The sequence below is a fragment of the Nestor notabilis genome, unplaced genomic scaffold, assembly GCF_000696875.1.
Source record: "Nestor notabilis isolate BGI_N333 unplaced genomic scaffold, ASM69687v1 scaffold14784, whole genome shotgun sequence".
NCBI lineage: Eukaryota > Metazoa > Chordata > Aves > Psittaciformes > Psittacidae > Nestor > Nestor notabilis.
The window spans coordinates 1,158-25,190 of record NW_009924414.1 but is presented as its reverse complement, the minus strand read 5'-3'; the positions used below and the strand labels follow the sequence as shown (position 1 = coordinate 25,190).

The window sequence follows — 24,033 nt, the reverse complement described above, 5'->3', positions numbered from 1 at the left end:
TCCAATTACACTTGTGTGCAGCCTGGAAGATCAATAACTAACCTGTGGCGTATTCTGTCCCATCCTTGCACCTTCAAGACAGCAGTGCCTAGCTCCATCCTTCCACCACCATCTCTTCAGGGAAAGATGACACAGGAAGAACAGACAAAAACCAGCAAACATGAAGCCATTGGTTACGATTTCCCACATTTAATCTCTAGGCTGGGAGAAGGTCAGGGGGGTTGCACCTTACTCTGACTTCATCAGGCTCAGCCCCTCTTCTTTGAATCACACCTGATTTTTATGCCAACTCAGCAACCTGGATGTTTCTGAAGGTTTTTGGTGGGGTTCTCCCACACTTCTTTTTGATGTTTTTGTTCCCTCAGCTGTTTCTCTTCCCATTTTACACCCCATCTCCCATTTGGTTTCTGTTCTCCAGCAATACTTTACATGAGATGTGGGCCATCGTTTGAGTTGAAACAGGGTAGACCACCAAGACACTTGTTGAGAGCAGGCTGGGCAGCGATGCTTTGACCCACAGATTCCCAAAGACCACTTACTTCTAACTGCCTGGTACCATCTCCTAGCAGATCTGCTGTTTGCATTCTTGTGCCACTGGAAGCACACACAAAAGCAGGAGGTGGTAAGAGCATTAAACACGACTGCCACCCTGCAGACCCTTCCTGGGTTTCAGTTCCTCCCCCTTTGCCTTGGCCCACTGCAGCCCCTCAGGCTGTGCACACATAGCCACCCATAAATGAGGACTCAACCACAAGAGCAGGAAAAGGCTTCCTCTGGGAGAGAGCTGCTGTTTGAGCTACTCCCTCCTCCCCTATCCCCGGAAAATTAACGTCTCCTTTTAGAGAACACCATTACAATAAAACGAAGGAAAAACCCTGGGGAAACTACAGAGTTCTCACGGTGAATTTTATTTTGTAAGCAACAATATAAACATGTGAATAAGAACAGGCATCATCTGCAGGGCTGGCCTTTGATCCAGAGTACCCTGAATCTAGCAACCCTTCAAGAGCAGATGAGGGCAAGCCTTCACCTGCGGCTCCAGAGGCTAAGCCAAGTCGCAGTCCACCAAGACCTCTGTCATGGAAAGACCAATGCTTGAGTATTTGCTATTACCAAATGTATGTGCAAACTGGGAATGCACCTCCCACCTCCCCCCCAGGTTAAAAAATAATAATTATTATACAGCTGCAAACCAGTAAAAAAAATTGCTTCCAGCTTATTGAGACTGAAATGGCCTGTTGGACTATAAACTGAAATATCATCCTAGAGAGAACCAACTGGTCGTGACACAAAGTACTGTATTTACAACTCAAAAATATAACTGTTATATACTTTAATTTATAGCAAATTTAATACATTAGTGTTTACAAAATAAATTCTGGACTCAACTGAAACAGCGTGCTGCTTAGCAAGTTCTTTTTCCTTCCTCTCACTTTAATCGAAGAGACCAGCAAGCTTAAGAGCTTCTTCTGTGATCCACGCAACAACTTCTGATCATGCCAGATGTTGAAAAAACAGACCATTTCCTGCATCTCTATAAAGTCTTGTTGCTTGGTACCTTCTATCACTCCAGCTGTACAGTTCAAACCTTAAGCTGTCCTTTAACAAGTTCCATACACGTCTCATGAAAGCTACTCAGACACTAACCAGGGCACTGGCTAACGTTACAATCTTATCCGCATCACTAGCTCACACAACAGGAAGAGGAAATATAACTACACATTCAATCTCTTATTTCTAACAGCAAAGCTGCGAACTCCATTGCTTAGAGATACTTCAGTAAGTGAAACAGTACCATACAGTTCAAGAAACATTTTTTTAAAAAACAAACATTTTAATAGTATAAAAAGTTGTTTACTGGTGTTTCTACTATAAAGCTTTGTTCCACAAATCAAAAGTGATAAAATAATTAGATATGTTTACAGTGATAAGAGACTGCAGTGTAGACATTTCAGCTCACATTTTGCTGACTGTTCCAGTACAACATAGACTGTGACTGAATCGTTAATACACATCTATGACACAGAGCAAACTGCAGACATGAAGTGCACACCTGAATATGGAAGTTTACCCACTGGCATGGTAACTTACTGTCTTCAGCCCTCCCTTCCTCCTCCAGAACACGTTGTAAGCAAAAACTGTATTCAGAAACTGAGGCATATAACTGTTTTGACTGCTGGAAAGCAACTCTTATTGAGGGAGCTGCACAGAGGAAAAATGGATGCACACAAACACACCATGGCAAGTTCCAAAGTTATATGCCGACTATTTCTCCTTAGATAAAATGACATCTGCAAAAGTGAAAATGTACAAAAAAATAAAAACTGTCAAATAAATAAAGAATACAGATGTTAATTAATCACATATATAAAGAAACGTATTGGCATACTGTATGCAGTATACGGTATATTCATAGAATCATGTGGGCTGGACAGCACTTAATTAGGAGTCACATGCTAGAGACGTAACTCCTCGTCGTCTCCTCCAAAAGATCTTAGGGCTTCTGGATATCAAGTGCAACCTTTTACACCGATGCATAAATCCTGCACCATACTTCATCTTTGCCACACCTAGGATGCTTTTAGTTTTTGTGTTTTAAAGATCCACAGAGAAGTCCAAAAAGTTATAACGGTCTGAATCACAATTTTTGCAGCCCTGTCCGTGCTACATGGTCTCTTGGGTTTCCCACCAGATGAGATTTCAGTAATTGTACAGTATTGTCAAACCATAGTTTTTTTCCCCAAGGAAATGGGAGCCAATCATATGGCCTCTTCCATACTCCAACTGGCATTTTCTACACTCCTGAACTGTAGGTAGGTATTATGCTGTAAGTGTGTTACACAAAGGCTGCTGAAACCATTGAAAGTGATGTAACAATAGTTAAGTGTCAAGTACGTCCGCTATAATACAGAATCAGGGTCTAGGTCTATCAAATGCTATATCCACATAACATTTTAAACCATGAAATATTTTATGCATTTTCCTTTTTCTACAAATATTGTTGCAAACTTGCTGTTAATTGTGTCACAAGGTTCGCATTCCTAATTCTCCAATGAATTTTAATTCAAATGTTTAACAACCATATCTACGCTAGGTACACTTAAAGTAGACATTGAAATTTCAAGTAAAATGAACTGTAGCCACATCTACTGGACTCAATACACGTCCCGACATCTAGATTTACTTTGATAAGTTATACAAATACATAATACATTCTTAAATAATGAAGACCCACAATATTAATTTGTGACTCTTCCCACGTTATAAAACCACTTTTACAGGAATGTTTATCCACCTGTATTACTGTTTTAGTTTGCAGTGTCTCTTGCTTTCCTGGTTCCACACTTTACTGTACCAGTTCTTAGGCTTTGGCTATTGAAATCTCTTATTTGAATGAGGCAACACTGGTTATTAAGGCTGGTTTTTTTCTCTTGTGAAGTTTCATTCTTTACTACGACACCATTTTCCAGAGCAGAATGACTATCTTGTGTCTTCAGGTTCTGTTTTTATGACCTTCCTTTCTATGTTGTTAAAAGCCGAATGAGGAAAATCCTTTAAGATACCAAGGCCTTCTGCATTAAGAAAGAAAAAAGAATAATGTTAAAAACACTACTTGGAAACAAATATATTGTTGTCTTCATTCAAGAAAAGGGTCCATGACCCATATGGATACTAACAGTTGAAGCAACGAATTCTGCTTCCTCCTGCTGGGCTTTAGCCTGGCTGGGTTAAAACTGGACAGCACTAGGTCCTTATAAACCAGAATAAAAAGTCTTTTTATAAAAAGCCTGATTCCTTTACAAAAGGAATATATAATCAAACTGCAGTACAACGGCAACCTAAGTATTTAAGAGCAGTAGTTTGGGTCAATACCGCTTTCTGAGGACAGACACATGCCAGAACTTGCTTATCTGAACTTAGTTACTGCACCCTCTAAGCTTTTCCCAAATAATACTCAATCTGATTCTAGATCAAGTTTTGTCCAAAGCCTTGATTACAAGGTTACACACAAAAGGTTACACACAGGCTGAGCTTCTTCACGCAGAGACATCATATGTTACTTCATCACAGGCTTTGTAAGAAACAGCGAGTAATTTACAAGGAGCAGCACTAACCCGAGGACTGGGACTTCGCCTCACCACTGGGGTAAAGCCGGATCAAATCACTGCACAGAGGTTTTCCAACATGCTGCTCTCCATCAAGTGAAATGTGCTGTAACTGTCTACTTGGCAGATTGGACATTCGGAGATTCAGTGGTCTTTCACCTGGAAGTTGGTCACAGGGAAATGTTAATGCATTAAAAGCAAAGCAATATTAAACAGGTCAAGACCTAAAGACATACTAATTCTATCACCAAAAGCACATCCTCAGTTCCAGCTCCTCATGGAAGGTTTCTACCAAAACAAAGCTAATATAAATATGCTGCTTTGCAGACGCAGGCATTGCTGGAAAGGGACACTTGGCCATACCAAAAATAAAATGAAAACTCTCATTCTGCTCAAAAACCCCTTTGAGATCTTAGAAACCCCTGCTACTACTGCACAATCCCTTTGAGACCCTAAAAATTCCTGTTCTCGCTGCACAATGGATAAATGGCATAAAGAAGCTACGACTATCAAGAAGAGCTGGATCCACACATCCTAATTCTTCCTGTATACTTGTGTACCAATACACACAAATGCAAACCTGTTTTAAAGCTCACTTGTATTGATTCCCTCAGTTGCTCTCCCTACTGCTTCTCTCCCCTCTTAAACTAGCTCTGAAAAAACAGCAGATACAAGAACTTCTGTTTGTATTTCTTGTGTTTAAAACATTTTATCTCCCCTCACAATTGTAAAAAAAAGAAATCTAAACAGAAGAAGCTCAAACAAAACAAACACTCCTAAAATTAACACAAGCTAAGGAATAGCCAGTTGGTAAATCAAAGAGAGAACCACTAAACTGTAAGGTTTTTGAAGAATAACAAGCTACTAAGAACATCATTAGAGTCGGGTTAGTTCTAAGTAATTTACATAGCCAGCTCCTCAGGTTTTGTTCCTAGACTGCAAAAACAGGTAAACAAAAAAGGGGTACCAACTACATTATGTTCTACTTCCAATTTCCACACAGCAAGAACACAAATGAAATGCAACATCCTGCTCTATTTTGAAAATGTAGGATAAAGCTAGAGCCAAGGTCTGCCCTCAGTAACACCAGTGCACCCTACCTTCTTCCCTCCCCATAGGGTTATCCATAGGGAAAGCAGTTTGCCTGCATATATTAGAGTAGCAGAGCAGAATGTGACTGTACATCTGATTGTATTATTTAGACTATAAGCACTCCAGGGCAGAAATCCTGACTTGTCCATTCAGCACTCAGTGTTCTATACTAGATAAATAACACTACTGACAAAGGTTGCATAATATCAAATGTATTTCCTGGCAGCAACACCATGCCTGGAAGCTACCATACCTTGTCCATCAGCGTTATCTAATGACATGCCATTGGGGCTGTGCTCTTCTGAGTTTTGCCTGTAACACCCCGTGGAAAGACGTCTCTCTAATGCAGCCTGGTTGCAAAGAAATTCCATCTGTTTTGCCATCACCTTTTCTGACTGCAAATAAAGGGAAAAAAAAAAGTCTCTCTATATACATACATATAGTGAGTCAAAACACAGGGAAAAAAACATTATCAGATGATAAGACTAACAGCCTAGATATAGGTTTTTGTTGACTCATATGTACAGATGTGTGCTTTACGGTTTCTTCAAAACTACCAAGCAAACAAAATATTTTTGCACCCATAAAGATTTTCATACTGTTCTTCTGAGTCACTCAAGAGTGTACTTAAAATGCAAGCTGCTCTAGTTCATCCACACAGAAATGCAACATCGAATTCTGCTCTTTGAAAACACAAAAATCACTTTCTGCACTTTAGGACTGCAGGTTACGTCGAGAGAATCTCAAGAAAAGCAGAAAATAATGTCTTAATTATCAGTTAGCTCTGTTCAAATGTATGTCTTCACAAAGTATTCCAAAAAGTATTCCAAGAGCAATGGCAACATCTGCTAAAAACTTATGCCAAGATTTCACCAGACATCTTGGAATCTTTATTTTAGGCAACAGCGCTACACAAGCTTAAAAATCTGCCATTCTGAAAGTGTAGGATCACAGTATGTTTGTGGGGGATAAAGGTGTGAAATGTCTGTCTAGAAGAAGAACAAGACCTATACACCTCTCGAGAGTGAAACTAAACAATGCAGTGCAACGTGGGAGGAAATGGCGTCTGAATGTTTGTCATTGACTTTAATGCCAAGAGAATTCTAATTTCACTATAATCTTGTTCCTGAGAATGTAAATAAGCATCTTGCAAAAATAAAATCACAAGTCAAGAAAGTTGATTTAGAAGAGCCACGATGAACATAGAACAGAAAGTGTACAAACTTAACATCTACAATGGATTGGAAAAAAGGCATTTCCCTACCAGGTAATGCAGTAGTTGTTTCAACTGGTACAGAGGCCCATTAATTGCAGAGGACTTTTCTTGGGAGATGATGAAGCCCTGACTTCCCACCAAGGTCTGCTTACTCAGCATAGTTCAACAACTTACAGATACAATGGCAGCAAAACAGACCAGCAAAATCTGAGCTTCTGCAGCACAGTGATGACCCTGATAGCAGGGCAATGACATGACCAATATTTACTTGCTATGGCTTAGAGCTCATCAGGTTCTGCAGAAGAACACTGATAGCTCAAGCTTGGTCTTGGGAGGCAAGTAGAAGAAGAAACTGTTCAAACAGTTAACTTTCAAGTGTGCTTTAACTTTGCTGTTCCGTCACTCCTCTTACAGCTTCTGAACTTTACAATGATTTTTAAAAAGCATAAACCATTTCTCACTCATGCCATCTTTGTTGTTTAATTGGGACAACTCCAACATTTTGACCTAATGAAAACTTTGAAGTATATACACAGTGAAAATAAGCTTGCAAAAATCAAGTTCATGTAATCATTATGTGACCCAGAACATGTAGCATAACTGCTTTTTGATGTATCACAATGAACAAATTTGTATCACTGTACACTAATCTGCAATAGAAGAAGGTAAAAGGTAGGTAATACATCCACTCTCAGAAAACAGGAATATAACTCCGTAATCCTATGTGAAAATTTGGTGATTACAGTTGCTCAAATCAGCTAAACAATTTGTTGCAACTTAGCATGAAATCCCTCCTTGGCAACAGCTGGCAGCAGGAGATGCGTATTTTGCCTCAAGGCTGGGATACGCTACAGAAAAGACAAAGCATCTGAAACCTGTCTTCATTTGTAGAATGCTTTCTGGGTACTCGAAAACAATGCACTGCCACCAGGGTAATGTTACTCAGAAAGCCAATTTATCCTCTCAGATCCAGAGGTTCTCTATTTCCTAATTATACTGGCCTTTCTTCTTGTAAGAAACGTCAGAACTGAGGCCTCCAAGATCGCCTACTCTATTCCTCTAGACTCAGTAACTTGAACTTTCCATTTATAGCTAATAACGCAAGTAACACAGCACATACTGTACCAATAGTACCCCACTTGCTCTCAACAGGCAATCACGTATTTTTCAAGCCTATTACACTAGGTCTTACCTCCTTGGAACTAACAAGGCTAAAGCTGTAGTACTGTGGCAGAACACTTTCAGAAGTAAAACCCAATTAAGAGTGATGCAATCGCAGCTAAGCTAGGTAGTCTTTGAAAATTGATGGTAATTACTTTAGTCATCAAAACAATACACCAAAATCAATGTACAAAGACATGCCTGTATTATTCAGTGTAGTCTAGTTGGTTTACCTGGGAATTAAGAGCTGTTGAGTCTTCATTCTTCCCTTTAGCTAAAGCCAGTGGCATTTTGTCTTGCTGATAGAGCGTCTGGACTGTGTCCTGGAAATCAGGATAACCATCCTATTGAGCGTAAAAAGAAACCAAACAGCAAGAGGGACATCTTAGTGATTGTTCTTCACCCTCTCTGTATACTCAAAAGAAAAAAGAAAAGAAAAAAAAAAAACAAAACCCAGCCAACAAAAAACATATTCCTGAACTGTGAAAAGTCTGGTCTGCAATTTACGTGTTCTTGCTATTCCCTTCATTTAGGTTTGTGCATAGAACACAGACAACCCCTCTATACCAACTGCTATATATCTAAAATGGCATACACAGAAAGTCATCTCTCACAGTTTCAGGTGAATCCAGACTACTGTTGCCACTGACATTAAACTAGTTTACAGTCAGCCTTGCCAGGCAGATTTAGGCCTGTGGTTTCTGTCACTTCTTACATACAGCAGCTTTGGAAATTCTTAAGAAATCAAGTTTATACGCAGTTGAGATTAAGGCACAGCAGCTGCATAAACTAACCTTGAGAAACTAAGCAAAGCCTCCTGAAATTCAGTGTGTTTTACACAGAACCTATACTAGCATCACTAAATGAAATATCACCACTTTGAAAGCGGGGTAGCCAAGGCTTCACATACTATGAGAAATCATCATTCAATTCTTTCAGTCTCAAATGCTTATGACATGCAAATCTTTTGCAGCTTGCATATGTACCCATAAAGCAAATAAAATTCCTGTGAAAACGTGCCAGACTCCATTAAAATAAATTAATCATTGAAGCAAAGGTTCAAGATGAGAAATTTATCCTGCTCGGCACTAGAAAAGGAAAGCTCATGTAAAATAGAGGAACATCCATAAATGTTTACAAAAGCACAGTACAGGCGACTGTTAAAACGTGGGAGGAAGATAGAGATCTAAGAGAGACCTACACCTGAAGAGAATGACATCTGTCACTGAGGATCCGCAGATCCACGTATCAAAATATGCCAAATTAGGCATATTTTCCTTGTGGATTCTAGATGCTCCTGCATGAAAACAACAACGTTTTTTTACACTACCTGGACAAATGAGTTACAGCCCAAGAATAAGAAAAGCAATATTCAGAAAAACCACAAGGGAAGGATTACAAGGTCCATGCCACTCACAGGCTTCCCACTGACCAGGGTGGTGGCCAGACCTAATGCCAATAAAGCTATTCTTTATGCTCAAGATAAAAAAAATAAATAGAAATATCTGTCTGAACACTGCATATTGCTTTTATCCACCCAACGTACTCCCGCAGGGAAAAAACAACCATATAGGTATGCAAAATTTCATAACCAGGTGAATTGCCACAAAACCCCATCCTGTAGAAACAAAGGCTTTGCAGCACATTTCCAGGAGCACTGACCATTTTCATAGTTAGAACTGAATTTGTTTTGGAGAGGAGAATGATTATGTGTAGGAAGATGAGAAACTGAATACACAAGAACCCCTATCACTCAGGATCCTATTTTTGCAACAAAACAGGTAACACTGCTCTTCATAACATATGTGTGATCACTTGCCAATACAAAACCAAAGACTGCTTCCTGAAAGCAGGGCCAGCTGCCCCGTGCTGTGACTGTCACCCGTCAGTCATGCAGATAACTCGGATGATAATGCAGTTCTGGATCACTTTTCCCAGAGCCATTCCCCTCTGCTGGCTGTTCTCTGCTCTGCTGCCTCATCTAAGGGCTGATGAGGAGCAGGCTGGGCCAGCTGACAACCTGCTCTGCACCACGTTTGCCCAGAGGCTCCTTTTCCCTCTGTGGTCAGGAGGACCTGCTGTATGCAGTGCGGCATTTTTGTTTTGCCCATGCTGCTGCTCAGTTGTTTTTCAAGCAGCCTCATGCAGCAGATGTTCTCAGTCCCACATGTGCTTTTTCGCTCCCTCTAATGACATTTTTCCTATGAAAACAGTAGCTTTTGCTGGTTTTGTGAAAAACACAAATCCCACACTTTGGTTTTCTTTTCAACCTTCTTAGCAATGGTGGAGGTGGGCCTTTTCTCTCCTCTCCCTCCACCCATACCAGCACCAAGGGAAGATGCTTCCTCACAGCCCCCGCTCAGGTCTTCCTGCCTGTGCCCCCTGACTCCCACTCAGCTTTGTGAAATCAGCTTTCGCAAGCTCTCCCCACCCCTCCTGTTCAGCTGAATGAAGACACTGACATGCAGAACAATTTCTCCATACCACAGACAGCAGGAGTATTTTTAAAGCGCTCTCTCTTCGCTCTCTTGGCTGTTCACACTGAGGGGGAACCTCACCAACCCCAACACAAAGCAGCAGCACAACGAGTAGCCTCTCCCTCTGTGACTTCTGCGTGATATACCTGTGACTTGTTTTGCTTTCCAAGCTGGTGCCACAACAGCTCATCGCTTGGAGCGGCACTGGCACTGAGTCATGGAAGATGACAAAACAAGGGGTGCCCCCGCCCCACAACACCTATGCAGGAGACAGCCCTGCTCTGCAGGAGGAGGTGCTATTTGCCTGCTTGCAAAAAGCACATCCCTATTTGCCTGTCCTGCTCTTTGTCCAGAGCAGATTCAGGAACTACAACCCCTTCCTGATAATCTGCTTCCAAATCCCAATTCACTCCGCTCCCTTTTTCACTCTCTCCACACCTTTAGTCTGTCATTTGCCTGGAATTTTTCCCCTTCTCCTCTCTACACTTCACTCCCACAGCTCGCCCACCCACTCTACGAATAAGAGGGGGAGAGCTCACAGGGGAAGAGAAAGGCTTTTACAGGTAATTTGATGTAATTCATGGCATATTGTTTCTTTGTAATGCTTTTGTGAGTTTCGTATTCGTGAAGAGGATAAATTCACAATGGTGGCTGTAACCCAGCAATATTCAGCCTGCGCACACAGCTCTGCTAGCTCTGCTCCAGGATGACCTTCAGAGTCTCTCTGGAGTTTGGGGGGTAGGGCGGGTGTTTAAGTGTTATTATATTTCAGGATATTAACTCTTTCTTGGTTTTTAAGTAATCTTTTACACTATGCAAACAGGGTGTGAAGTCTCTCCAAATTCAAGCCCTAGTATTTTAGGCCACGCTTTGCAGAAATGTTAATGACCAACGGGTAAAGGAATGGTGAATCAAAATGCAGAGTTCAGCCTTAAAACAGAAAGGCAAAATGACCTTTACAGAAAGAAAAATGAGCTAGTTACAACACCACCACACTCCTATTCAGATCCTCTGCATGATACTAGCATGACAGTGAGCTAATAGAGCCACAAAGAAACATCACAACTTTAAAAACAGGATTAAGAATTCTTAACCAGACCAGAAGGAAAAATCTGCAGCATTTGCTACCAATTTCATTTTTACCTCCACCTTTCTAAGAACAAGCCTCCCCCCAAATGTACTACTAAAAAAAGGCCTTTTTCTTTTCTTAGAAACATAAGCCCCAAGAACCCAAAACACCACATGTAAAAGGTATTGACTACGTAATAATGCACCTTTTTAAAATCTCTTTAAAGAGTCCATGACTTACAGTGTTGCCTCAATTATAACATACTGTAGTAATGGTTTACTCCTTAGAAGACTCCCAAACTTGTAAGGGCAAAAAAAACATTTATGCTGATAACACCACTGGTTACTTCATAATTAATCATGCTAGAATGCTATCCAATGGAAGAATATTTAATTTAGTTTCATTTCAATTTCTTACTCTGGAAAAAAGCCCTATTTCTGAAATAACCATTTGTACAGCTACGACATGAAACTTTCACAAGCATTTTAAAATATGACTGGTAATTTTAGAGAAAAAGAAAACCAAGTAAACATCCTTTCTCAGAATTACTGAAATAAAGGGTGTCTAGAGAAAGCAGGCCTTCCAGACTCTCAAGATTTCACCACCAGGAAACAAGAGGATATAGTTTCCCTAGGGCTCTCCAATTTCCTGCTCTCCAAAAACCCTGAAGTTTCAGCCTGTATTTTTCAGGATTTTAATCTTCCTTTTTCTTTCAATGAATAAAAAGCACCTCCTTTGCAGTGTGTCATTTTAGATACTTGCTCATCATCAATTATTACTGAATGAAGGAAAAACTTTCTAATGCTGAAATCTAAGTCAATGAAATACTATTCCAAGCAGAAAAGCAGCAGCTCCCCACCAGCTCTTATAAATCAGGACTAGCCTGGACAAAAAAAGGGAAGACTCAAGCAACCATCCTGCAATGTGCTGATCAAGGGAGATAATGGTGAAGGTGGATAAAATCATTTAATGCACCTTTTCTCTGCTCCTTTGTGGATTGAGGAACAAGCACATGTCAAAGAAAATCCTAACACAAGTAAATGACATGACTGACATCATCAAATGTACCAGTAAAACCTCAACGCACATGTATGTTTTATATAAACAAACTACAGCTGTACACAGACTGATGGAACTTAATAAATAAAAAAGGATTAACTCCTCTATACCTATTCATAACTGCCTTTTCAAAACTAACTGCTCTCACTTGGGTTTGTCTCATGGGAAAAGCCTTTGTACAGGTAAAAGCATCACACTGCTGAAAAAATATGAAAGCCTTGCATTCAGTGCAAGTGTCACAGAATGAGTTACATGAGGAATGCATTCCAGAATATGCTCCAACTTTCCTCTACAGTTAAAGAATGTATCACATATCTGTGTCACACACAGATCTAGTCAGGCCTAGCTTATACTCAAATGCACATTTAGCCCACACCTTTTGGAGCAGACAGTAAAAAAACCCCACAACACACAATGCTAAGGATGAATCAGGTACCCATGTAACAAGAGAAACAGCAATGTGTTTAAAAAAAATACATCAAAAAAGAAGAGTTGCTATTCTTATGAGGTATATAGATATATATACTTACAATTTGCTTTTGACCCTGTCTTCCAAATGTTTTGCTGACACATTTCCTCAAGATAGCTCACTTCAAAACAATAGTGAATTTTAGCATGCATAGGTCAAAATACAGGAGTCACAATACTGTACCTCTATCTTGATTCTCTTTGGTGACAGCTCATCCCTTTCTCCACATTTAGATCTAGAAAAGAAGACACGGAGACTGTCAGTAAACAGCACATTAATCCTGACCATCAGAAACAATAATGAAAACCAGAGTCAAGATAAAAAAAAAAACCAAAACATCAGGGTAGAACAAGAGAGATGCACAGAAAAAGCCCCTAATTCACTTGGATGTGGCAGGAAATGTCACTAAAGTAGAGAGGAATACAAGTGCCTTGTGTGACTTTCAAAATGTCAGAGACATCCTTCCCAACAGAAAGGAAAGCTACCTGAGCACACAGAATTACAGAATGCCTTTGGCACTGCTTACCCAGAATGGATGTGTTTTTACATAAATCACTATAGAAGGAAGGGGAGCAAAGGAAAACCACAAAAAGATCCTACAAGGGTAGGAAAATGTATTTTGAAAGGACACTGCATTACACGTGGAGTTAACGCTTAAAACCAATATACAGAACGTATCAAGACTTTCAATCATACCTTTTAATTCTAAAGTTTCAATTGTATTTGAAAGCTATTAAGCCTTTGTTACTGTTTCATAACAGCAGTTCATTTAACAGAACAATAACAACTGAAATTAGGAGTCAGCTTCAGTCCCTTTAAAACAGGTTTGTAAGCTGCTCCCATGACCTTATCTTTCTCATTACCTGAAAAATAATGAGCTAAAGCTGTACATGTAAAGAAAAACAACTTGATACATGGAGCAGCTTTGGCTACTTTGCCTATTTACATTAACCTTGGAATACGCAAATGCCTCAAATACTTGAAATGCCAGCCTCTCAACATGCACTATCATCGAAAACTCTGGAAAACTAGAGAGCCAATAAAAAGGTAATTCAAGGTAGCTAAATCTCAGCAGTTTAAAAGCTTCACGACTTAAAATAGCATTTTCCTACCTTCCTCAGAAGAGCACTTTGCTAGCTAAAGAGCAAGAAGAAAGTGTCTCTAGTCCTTCAAAAGAAGTGCTATTGGACTGATTCATTCCCCGAAAATAAAGGTCCTTTGAGTTAATTAAAACCTTACTTGGTGGTCCTGTAAGTATACTTGTATGTAACTTCTCGAGAGATTTGCCGAGCTAGCGCGAAGAGTTCATCTCTCCTGGTCAACAAGGCGTTATCTTTTACACACAGCTGAGCGGCTGCTTCATTAACTGTTAGCTGGAAATCAAACACAAAACCAGGGATTCATGATTTTGCATACGTTCACCCACTGTGCTTGTAAAAGTACCCGTTCTTCTCAAAGAATAAAAAATTTCAGCTGCAAGTAAGATTACCTATAAATGTATAGCAAACCCTGGAGGGTTTCTTCAGTTTATTTATACTCTTACTAAGCCAGGTAAGCCTCTGGGAAGAAAAGAAAAAGATACACATGTAGTCGGTGCATTAAATGTCCTTTAAAGTAAAAATGTTATTGTAAGACTCTCTCAGTGCGCGCTGCCTGTGCCTCATCCCAGCATTAATTAAATCTCAGTATAAAACAGTAGCTCTGAACGTTCACAGTGTTCGGCTCCCAAAGCCTGGTTTACAGGGAATACTATTTTTATAAATGCAATATGCCCAGGACTTGGGGGAAAAAAAAAATGACAGTGTGGGTACAGATGGCTTTCCCTGGTGAATACAGCACAGATTCTGTAGAAGGTGATGGTTTAAGAAACGATTAAACTTTTTTTAGCTATGTTTCTCACCCTCGTGTTTGTGAAGACTATCTTCAGACATGAATCAAATGTGACTTGTTTCAAGGATGTTTTCCTGAGCCTGCCAGGACACATTTCTAGTGCCTCTGCTGCTGGCAGTAGCTTCATAAAGAGGGGAGGGGAAAAAGAGCCTGAAGTTAAGGCTCAAAATGGTTTCACAGCGCTCAGAAGCCTTCGGAAAGTGGTGATACTGTCATGATTACACCATATACAACACTGCTGTCTGAACAGCCTAATGGTCAACAGTATGGACAAACAACACCACCATTAACACAACAAGAGACACTGAAACCGAGATGCTGGGGAGGAGAGTCTCTGCTCCTTCCACAGTAAGCAGAGGCTGAAGAGATATTTTCACTTCTTCTTCAGCTGAAGAACAGCCAGGACTTGTAATGAGGCATAAAAGCCAGAGGCCAGAGTACTGCAGGTGTTTTTTCCCCAGAGTGCCCACAACTTTCCTACTCTTTATTTCTAGAAATAAAGCTGCTTTGAATAGACCTGGCTTCTTGCAAATGAGCACAGCTGCCTTGCTGCTCCTGTCAACAGTATGTTCTCTATCTGTCTCAGGCTAGGGAATATTACAAAGCAGGTAGGTTTTCCACAGCCCAGCCAGCATATTCATGATGGAGTGAGATGCGCCACCCTCAGCCCTTGATCTGGCAGCGCAAAGCACAGCCACAGTGCAGCGCACAGGGTTGTGTGGCCGAGGACTAACAGGACCACACATGTGTGACCTCAGCCACCCAAAACACTGCTGCTACAAGAGGTGCTTTTCATGGAAGAGAACAGAAGGTGAAGCTGAGGACAGGCCAGCAGGTCTGCAGCTAAATGGCGTCGCTTGAGAGAAGCCTAAGAATCATGCTCCTCTACCACACTGCAGAATGTTACTTGTGAATTAAATCATAGCAACTCACCCAAAACATGGCACGCTCCATCCTTGAAGGATGGAAGCTGTCATAAGACACAAATAACACACAACCATGCTGTCCTTCACCACAGTGCTTGATGTCATCCCAACTGAAGGAAAAGATGTATTTTGCCTAATGCAACACTTGTCCTCCAGGAAGGTTGAAAAAAACCCAAAACATGTATCGGAAGACCCAAGACTCTCTCAGTGGGTGAGCCCATGCAGTACTTCCACTAAACCTCAAACACAACTGCTATTCCTAATAATTCTTAAGCCATTTTTCCTGTGTTCAGCATAAAAGCCTCTGATCAGAGTAGCGCATTTCCTGCAACACCTGAATGCTAGTCAGAGTGCAAACATGTCTTTAACAGGCGAACTAGATATGTTGCCTGATCCTTTGGTCTCTGTGCAGACCAAAAAACCCCTCAGAGATCAGAAGTACAAATGTGGGAAGTTCAGATTTAATCTGTGAAACATCTCTAGGTTACTACGTTCCTACAATACAAGGCACTGAAGTAACTGTTACCCCTTAGACAGGAACAGTTGTTCTACAATGTCTATCGTCTCAGAAAAAAAAAAACCACGGGAAAAAAAGAAAAGATACAAAAGTAAAAGATAACTACAATGCTGAGGAGAAGTATTACCATCCAAAGAGGCATTAATTTCTGTAACAGTGATAGCTATTACTTTGCCAAGGATGAATAAATAACGTGGCCAATGCTTACAAAATAATTTGAGACGGCTTTTATCCGTCAAAGTGCTGAACGGCTGCAAGAGCTGAAATCACTGAAAATGCTTTGGGTAGTTGTAGGCAAACGCTGTTTATCCTAATATATGAGAAAAGCCAAATGTTTGTTTGTTTTTCCTGGTTTCTTCTTTCAGGTCACATCCAGACTTACTGAACTGAAGTGCATCATGGCGTCCTGCCTTTTCAGGAGGCACAACACTGCAGCTAGAAGTGTTGCATGCCTAAAAATAAAGATTCTGCTTGCTGCAAGCCTGAATGGTATGGAGGAGCACATAACCATACAGGCTGTATGGAGAGGGATGGGTATACTCCCATCTGATGGGGTTCATAGATTCTGCCACTACAAAACACATCATTAAATACCAAGCCCTACTGTTTTGGTGAGTCAGCAAAAGAAAAGGAAAGAGACTGAGTTAAAATTTATCGCTTGCATTACTTGTTCCTGATTCTCACACTATTCAACAGGTTTTATCTGTTTAGTTTTTTATAGGTACCTAGACAAGCACTGAAATATTAAGACAAACTACAAATCTGACTCAAACATGCAAAGGTCACCAAGTTCAAAGGCACGGCTCAAACTCATCACTCGTCCAGTCCAACTTTAAACATAAAGGGCTATCCATGCTTGAAAAGCTGTGCAATACCGAGACAGCGGGATGGATTAGAGACAGTAAATTTATTAGTTTTGGAATATCTTTGAAAGATTCTGCATCAGACTTTATGCTAATCAGTGCCTTATACAGATAATCCTACCAATAACACATGATGCAAACCAGCTCAGTGTCTGCAGCTCCCACTGGCCTCTAATGGCTGCTGAGGCCCTCTGAGACACTCCATTGCTCATACTGAAACAGAGAATATTCTCACTAATTTGCCAATAATAATTCCATCAGAGTTGATTTTAATTTGCATGCATCTCCACTCTGCTTGAGGAGCCAGACATAGCCTGATCTTTACATTAAGAAGCTAACCACTACTTAAGCTTTTTAAATTCATAGTGGAGTTTATTCAGCTGTTCACTGCCAGCTGCAAGGAGAGATCTTGAACTGCGATGCAGAATGACAGCCTTGGAATGTATTAAACACGTGCAGAAACACAGTCTCTGGACAAGTAGAAACTTACCTCCCTGGTTGTTTAAGGTCCTTCCTTCTGAGCAGCAAATTAAGCCATCAAAACCAAAAATCCACTGAAGTTGAGTTTACAAAAGGCAACCCCTGGTTTAGCAGATTTTAAACAAACGAAAAAAAAAAAAGATGGTCTCATTGCTACTATTTATGTATTTTCTGCTTTAAAATGAAGACCATTCAAGACAAAACTTTGTGAAATCCGGCCTCTTTAAGCAAACAGTAAACCAATTATGAGCAAATTCTTCTTGCTTGCATGTGTGCAGTTCCCATCAAGTTCAGCGAGGCCCCACATGCGTAAGTGAGGCGTAAGTCAACCACATACTCCTTTGATCTTGTGCCCTTAATCATAATAGCGATAGAAATATTTCCTAAAGCCAAACCATGCTCTCATTCCATTTTTAAACATGGTTTTACAATGATGTAGTAAAGATCTTTAGTGCATACTAAAAAAAATAATTAACAGGGCAGAGCCGTCATCCTTTCCTCTGGTTCTTTGCTACCCTGTTTCTTCAAACCACTACCCACTACTCACTCTAACTTCACAGAGGCACTCCTGAACCTACCACACGCCTGGCACAACACCTGGCCCCTGCTGCCCACCTCCCATTACAACTGCTGGATGCCAGGGAATTATTGTACAAGAAGTCTGCCCAGATTCCAGAGTATCTTCTGCAGCCCCATAGAGAGACTGTGAAAGCGCACAGCTTCACGCATTGTACATCTTTGGCTGCCTCCATGCTCAGGTGGAGAGAATCCCCTTTCTCTGAACCCTGATGCTGAAGCAACATACACAGGGCACCTACACAATTAATCTTTTCAAGTCCTGCCTTCATCTCACACACAACTTGTTCTCCACAAGGTCAGGGGAGTAAGACGGGATCTGTTCTTGCACACTGGATGAATTCATAGATTGTAAGTGTTCCACATAAGCCACAATGCACGTAAGTAAAAGCTGCACAGCTAAAACTGTGTGGTAGAAAAGTCTGTTGGAAGCGTCTCCCCATTCTGTAGTAAAAGCCCTTGGGAAGTCACTGCAGCTGATGTACAGTTGCCTTATAAATGCAAATACATAAACCAAAATGTAAAGAAGTACGTCTTATTTCCTCCTGCCCTTCTACTCAGAAGCATAAAGAGAACCTAGTCTTACGCTATAGATCACACACCTACAAAACTTCTTGAAGTGAAAAAAGGCTAAGCCAGTACAGCTTTTTTGGCACTCCTGTAACATAAACATTGCCTTTCCTTTTGGGAGCTAAGCCTTACATGCCAAATTTTAAATCCAACTGAAATTTTGCAATCCCTGTTAGCTGTGAAAATGCTGATGCAGCATTCATATCAACAGCGTTTTGGCACTGCTTTGAATTAATGTTTGTTCTCCTCTTGTACTGTACTTTGGCTCTAGCGAACTCTTCCCCACACAGACACACCTATTGCGTTACAACATATGCAGCATGGGCCTCAAGAATGCCCAAAGAGAAGTGAAGGAGGCCCACATGGACTTCTAAGGACAAGAGGGAACAGATGCTATGCAGGTATTAAAGGACGAACCTTCAAATTACAGCTGCCCATCAATACTGGAGACAGTCCTTTCCCTTCCTCCTCACACAGTGTACACTTCACTCGGCCAGCTTAACACCGCTGCACCCAAAAAAACCCCACGGGTTGTATAGTAAAGCATCATCCCAATCCAAACACAAAAATTCTCACCCCACTGGGTTTAGGGTCCTCATCAGCAAAATCCTTTTCACTTTGAGGGCACAAGCTACACAGCAGGGTCTTGAGGTAAGCGAAGACAGCAGAGGCTAATAACCAAGCCAGGTGATCCTCTTCCCAGACACAAGCAATTTTAGTTACTAATCTTCCAAACAACCAGTCTACTCTCAAAGCTGCTAGGGACCACCAAGCCAGGACTGCTTTAAAAATGTGCCAAATGCTTAGAATCCCAAGGGCCATGCTCACTGCAACACTGATTTGGTGTTTCAGTGCCAACTGTGTAAATCCTCTGTCTGACAGGCTGCACCAGTGACCGAGCTGTCTGATGACACCCAGCTGAAGTCATCAGTGCACACATGCACACACCCATACAACAAAGGGGACTTCTACTGCACCCAAGATTTCTATCCCAGGGCAGGACTGCCTACGGCTCTGGTAAGACACACAGCTCTTGTAACCTAGTGAGAAGCGCCTGTACAGAAAGCGTATCCTGTGAACAGCAGCTCAGTAAAGGTGTAGGAACACGGGAGGAAGCCCACTGTCACTCAAGGTTTTTACCTCGTGGAGGGTGAGATGTTTGCCATCCTTTCTTTTCGAGTCAAATCTGCCATATATTGCACTGTACTTCCTGATCTCCTCCTCTTTGTGAGGGTCCTCGTCACTCATCTCAAAGATGTGACCAATCATCTTTGCCAGTTTCTTATTTGTTTTCAGTAACTCCTTGACTTCGTTCGAGTCACTTTTGGGCAGGGATGGAACCATACGTTCTACGCACTCGGCAACTGACAGAGCAGCGGCAGCATCCAGGGTCTCGCTGTTTTCCTTTGGTGAAGCTGGAGAGCCAAGGTCAGCTGGGGAAAGACTGTGTTCACTCTCTGTGGTGTGGTGTCCTTGCCAGAGCCTCGGCTCACTGCCGCTCTGCAGCGGTAAGTTCCCCACCACATCGGATTTGCTTGCACCCACGCTTTGCACACATGTCGTGGCAGCACACTTCGGAATCTTCAGGTGAGGCTCCCTGGTGCTGCTGTTCCTTTCGTAACTGCTGCAGGATATCCCCAGCCACGCAGGAGACCCTTCTGGCAACTTATATATTGGAATGCTGCTGACCGGTAAGGAGGTGAGAGGCTGGTTAAAAAGACCAGGGTTTGTGACCCAGTCCCTCAAAGCCTTCTGCAGCCTGCGGACATGAAGAGGCTTGCTAGCCATGCCTACGAGAGCCATTATCTCCAAAAACTCCTCTTCACCTGCTTCACAGAGCTGCTGGACGTCATCACCACCCTGCTGAATGAAGGCATCGAAGTAGAATAAGAGATTTGCTTTTTGTAGTATTCGATACAGCTGCAATTCCCCAAGGGTTCTGGGTAGAGCTGACGCCATCACGGACGACAGAACCTGCGAACAGTAAGAACAGAGAGAAGATGAGCACCAGAATGGTGACATCCAGATGCATTCCCCCAACGCCCATCCTTCCGTAAGGCTGTCAACTCAGAGGACAGGATTTCTTTCTCCTGGTATAAGACCAGGTATGGAAAAAGAAGGGGCAAAAGCTCTACTTTTCACTAGCTCAAGTTAACGGAAACATTGTGAAAAAACAGATCAGCAGATAGTTGTGATGCAGCTACAAAAAAAAGATGATTCAAACATGAAGCCAGCTTGTTTTCAGCATTCCCTCTTCATGTTTGTTCCCAAGAATGTCATTCAATATTGCTCACTGCTTCTACTTGACTCTTTTATATCTTCAGATCAAAATGATCACAAAACACCCTGAAGAATTACTGAATGCTTGATCCCTTGAAGAAGAAAAAAAAAAAGGCTCATCAGTTTCAATTCTTCTTAACTCTCACATCATTTTCCCCCACAGCAGCATGGGGCACTGTAAAAGGAAAGCCAAGAAGAGAAGTGCTTCACAGAACCCCAGAGAATTAATGAAGCTGCATCAGTAAAAGGGTGTTTCAGAACAAAGTATTTCTACAGTTTTCCCCATTTCACATAAAAAGGATCTAATGCCTCCACTGATCTTAATTACAAGAGCAACATCCACAGACAAAGCAAAAGCACTGATGGATTCCAACACATACAGTTTAAAAAAGTTATTCTGAATTCACCTGCCTGTCCAACTTGCTAAGAGGCCCATATGTCACTGATACTTAGGACATGAAATACCATTCAGCAATACGATTGTGCTCTAAGGGCTCCCAAGGGACAAACTGCAGCAGTAAGTCTACGCTTACGGCTGCACAAAAGCATTTGCAGAGTTTCGACTTCATAAAACCCGTTATCCACAGTTATCCTGCCAAAAATAAACTCTTAAGAGACTTGCAGGATCTCACGCACACACCTCTTCACTCTACAATGGCTTTCACAACTCCAAGCGGATAATTTCCAGTATTACTGTACTAAGCTAAACCACCAATCAATAGGGTCTAAAGCACGTAATTTACAGTTGGTCAGGCAAGTAACAGAACTGAAGCATGGAGCTGGTCTGCTATCACTATTCTGGCTCTACTATCACACTGCACTTGAAAAAATACACAGTAGTAACCTAAAAATCAGCACTTGCAGCATGATTTGCACGCACTGGGGGGAAACTATTTTGACAATGTGCAACACACCTCACCCCACCAAAACTGTGATGCAAGAATATATCCATGCTTAGGGGCACTGGGAGACTGGTAACCAACAGTAAAACTAAGGCAGAAATTGTTTTTACAATATGCACTTTTACATACTTATTTTTTTTGCAATATGCATTTTTTCTTCAGCAACTCGAACCAAACGTACAGATGTAACAAACAGAACTCAACTTCTGTTCAAGAAGCACCTGAAAGATCAGGCTTTTGCTGCAAGTCTTTGATTAAACTCTAGCGGAGAAAAATAAAATGAGGACACCAACAGAAACTGCACAAAGATGCATGTGGCAGCAGCAGGACACCTACAAACAATGTCTTCAGGAAGAGAGATGGAGCCCCAGAAAAAGACCAAAAAATACAAAAATCCAAACCCACCAGCTGCATGTACCATTCTTTGTACGCTGGTGCTCGTAAAACAGAATGGACGGCAAGAGCAGTTTAGATCCAAGCAGCCACCTCAAGGAGCTGCTGGTGAGCTCAAGAGGAAATGAACTGCACACTCAGGAACTCGGGGTGGAATGGGAAACATTTAAGAGCTACACATTTTAGAAATACAATTTAGGTTTTGGAAATAATGGTCAATTGCAGAAGAACAATTAAGAACTATGTACACCCAGAGATGCGAGAGGCAACTAAGGGCAATGAGGAAAATCACTTACGGTAATCCTTTAAACAGTACATAATTCTGTGATTCAAAAAATTGTCATTACTCCATGGAAGTTCTTAGAAATTTCTCAGAAAAATCCTCCCATTCCATACCAGCTTTGACAAGGCAAACAAAACTTAACAGCTTCTGGTTTACTGGCATTGCAGTAAACTGTTTCTACCCTCCCGTTTCAAGTGGCGCTGACTTTCTACCACCAATACCACAATTAAGCTTCTGTAACTGTCATAAAAGAATAACCATTTGCTCTGAAAGTCATTCTTCTTAGCACAGAATCTACATAAATGGACTTTGTGCAAAGAGCTAAATTGAATCCTGGGAGGACAGTGGCAGTGAAATGAGACACAGCTCAGGAGCTCCAGGCAAGGCATGGGACTCATTTTTCGAGCCCGCAGGCTGGAAGAGCAGCAACAGTCCATGAGCAGCCTTTACCTGGAGGCTTCTAATCTCATGACAGATAAAACTGGATTAATAGGTACTATGGAGGCGTCAGTAGCGAGTCCACACTTCAGACTGTGTTGAGATTCGCATTTAAAGCAAGACTGAAATCCCTTTGTTTTGTACTTTAAATTCCGTTTTCCAAATTTAGCACAGTAACTCCTGAGAGGGCCATGCAAATTTTCCATTTATGATTGCTACCAATTCCTGCAGAAAAAGCATTTTCAAACACTCCTCCTTCTGACCTCTTTTCTCCTCTCATTTAAACGGCGTTCCTTCTGCACTCACCTCAACGACATCCCAAGTATTTCTAAACTTTTACAAGGGAAAGGCTCCCTTCCCTTTCCGAGACAGCCTCACCACGCCACCAGCTCCGCTGCTTTTCCAGACATTAACCAGTCCGCTCCACTGGTTCGGCTCAGCTCACGGCCGACAAAGCCAGGAAAGGAGGTAAGCTAGTTGACCTGGAGGAGTAAGATGGGGCTTAGGAAGAGGACAAGCAACAAACAGGGTTAGCTGAGACAGCAGCGCAGCACTGCCTCGATCAGAAGAGATCGCTAACCCAAAAGCATTGCTGCTGCTGCCGCCACCTGGCTCTGCTTACCTATCTGGCTATGGCAAAGCCTTAGCACAACCCCTCAAGTCTCAGTGCCATACATCTTTCGGGTGACCTTTAAGCTACATCTAAGAGACTTAGAGTACTGCTTTCCACCACTGTTCTTCTCGTTTTCAGTGCAGCAGGGGCTGTGCTTCTAGGGCAAAGGGTGAGCATGAGAAGAGGGAAGACATGGGGCAAGCTCACAGCCATGAGACTTGTGTATGCTCCTCACTGGAAAGAGCATCTGAGGTAAGACCCTAGGGCACCACATGTGCTCCCCCTCTTCCACAGCCTTCTCGGTAAGTCTTAAGGTTTCTAGTCTGGTTCAGGAGTAACAGCCTCGAACTGTCCTCTGGCAAACCCTAAGAAACTAACCAGAACGATCGGCTGCCTTAGGAGAGAGCAAGTACATCTTCTAAGGCACAGCCAACTGCGAACCGTTTTAGGGCAAAAGGCAGGAACACAAAGCTGGCATGGGAAGGTCTGCAGGAATAAATGAATGCAGCAATGGCGGTTGAGCTGCAACTTGTCCCCCTTCTTTGCTCGTTGTCCATAACAGTAAGGAGTGTGGGAACACACAGGGAAGAACAGCTGCCTTTTACATTTTTTTTTTACATATAGAACAAACATAGACGCTAGGAAAGTCCCCG

At 41.7% G+C, this 24,033-nt stretch overlaps 1 protein-coding gene across 2 annotated transcripts; it reads right to left on the bottom strand.

Annotated features, from left to right (window-relative positions):
- Window positions 1-3,296: 3,296 nt before the first annotated feature.
- Window positions 3,297-20,493, bottom strand: NAB1 (NGFI-A binding protein 1 (EGR1 binding protein 1)). Of its 2 annotated transcripts, XM_010012595.1 has the most exons (8): window positions 19,612-20,430; window positions 13,889-14,022; window positions 12,833-12,884; window positions 7,809-7,919; window positions 7,554-7,556; window positions 5,452-5,593; window positions 4,116-4,265; window positions 3,481-3,572 (listed from the first exon to the last, which is right to left on the bottom strand). In XM_010012595.1, exons 1-8 carry the CDS (start codon window positions 20,428-20,430, stop codon window positions 3,481-3,483), a joined length of 1,503 nt encoding a protein of 500 aa, XP_010010897.1. The 2 variants fall into 2 exon arrangements, with proteins under 2 accessions (XP_010010896.1, XP_010010897.1); XM_010012594.1 differs by lacking the exon at window positions 7,554-7,556 and having other exon boundaries at window positions 3,297-3,572; window positions 19,612-20,493.
- Window positions 20,494-24,033: the final 3,540 nt, after the last annotated feature.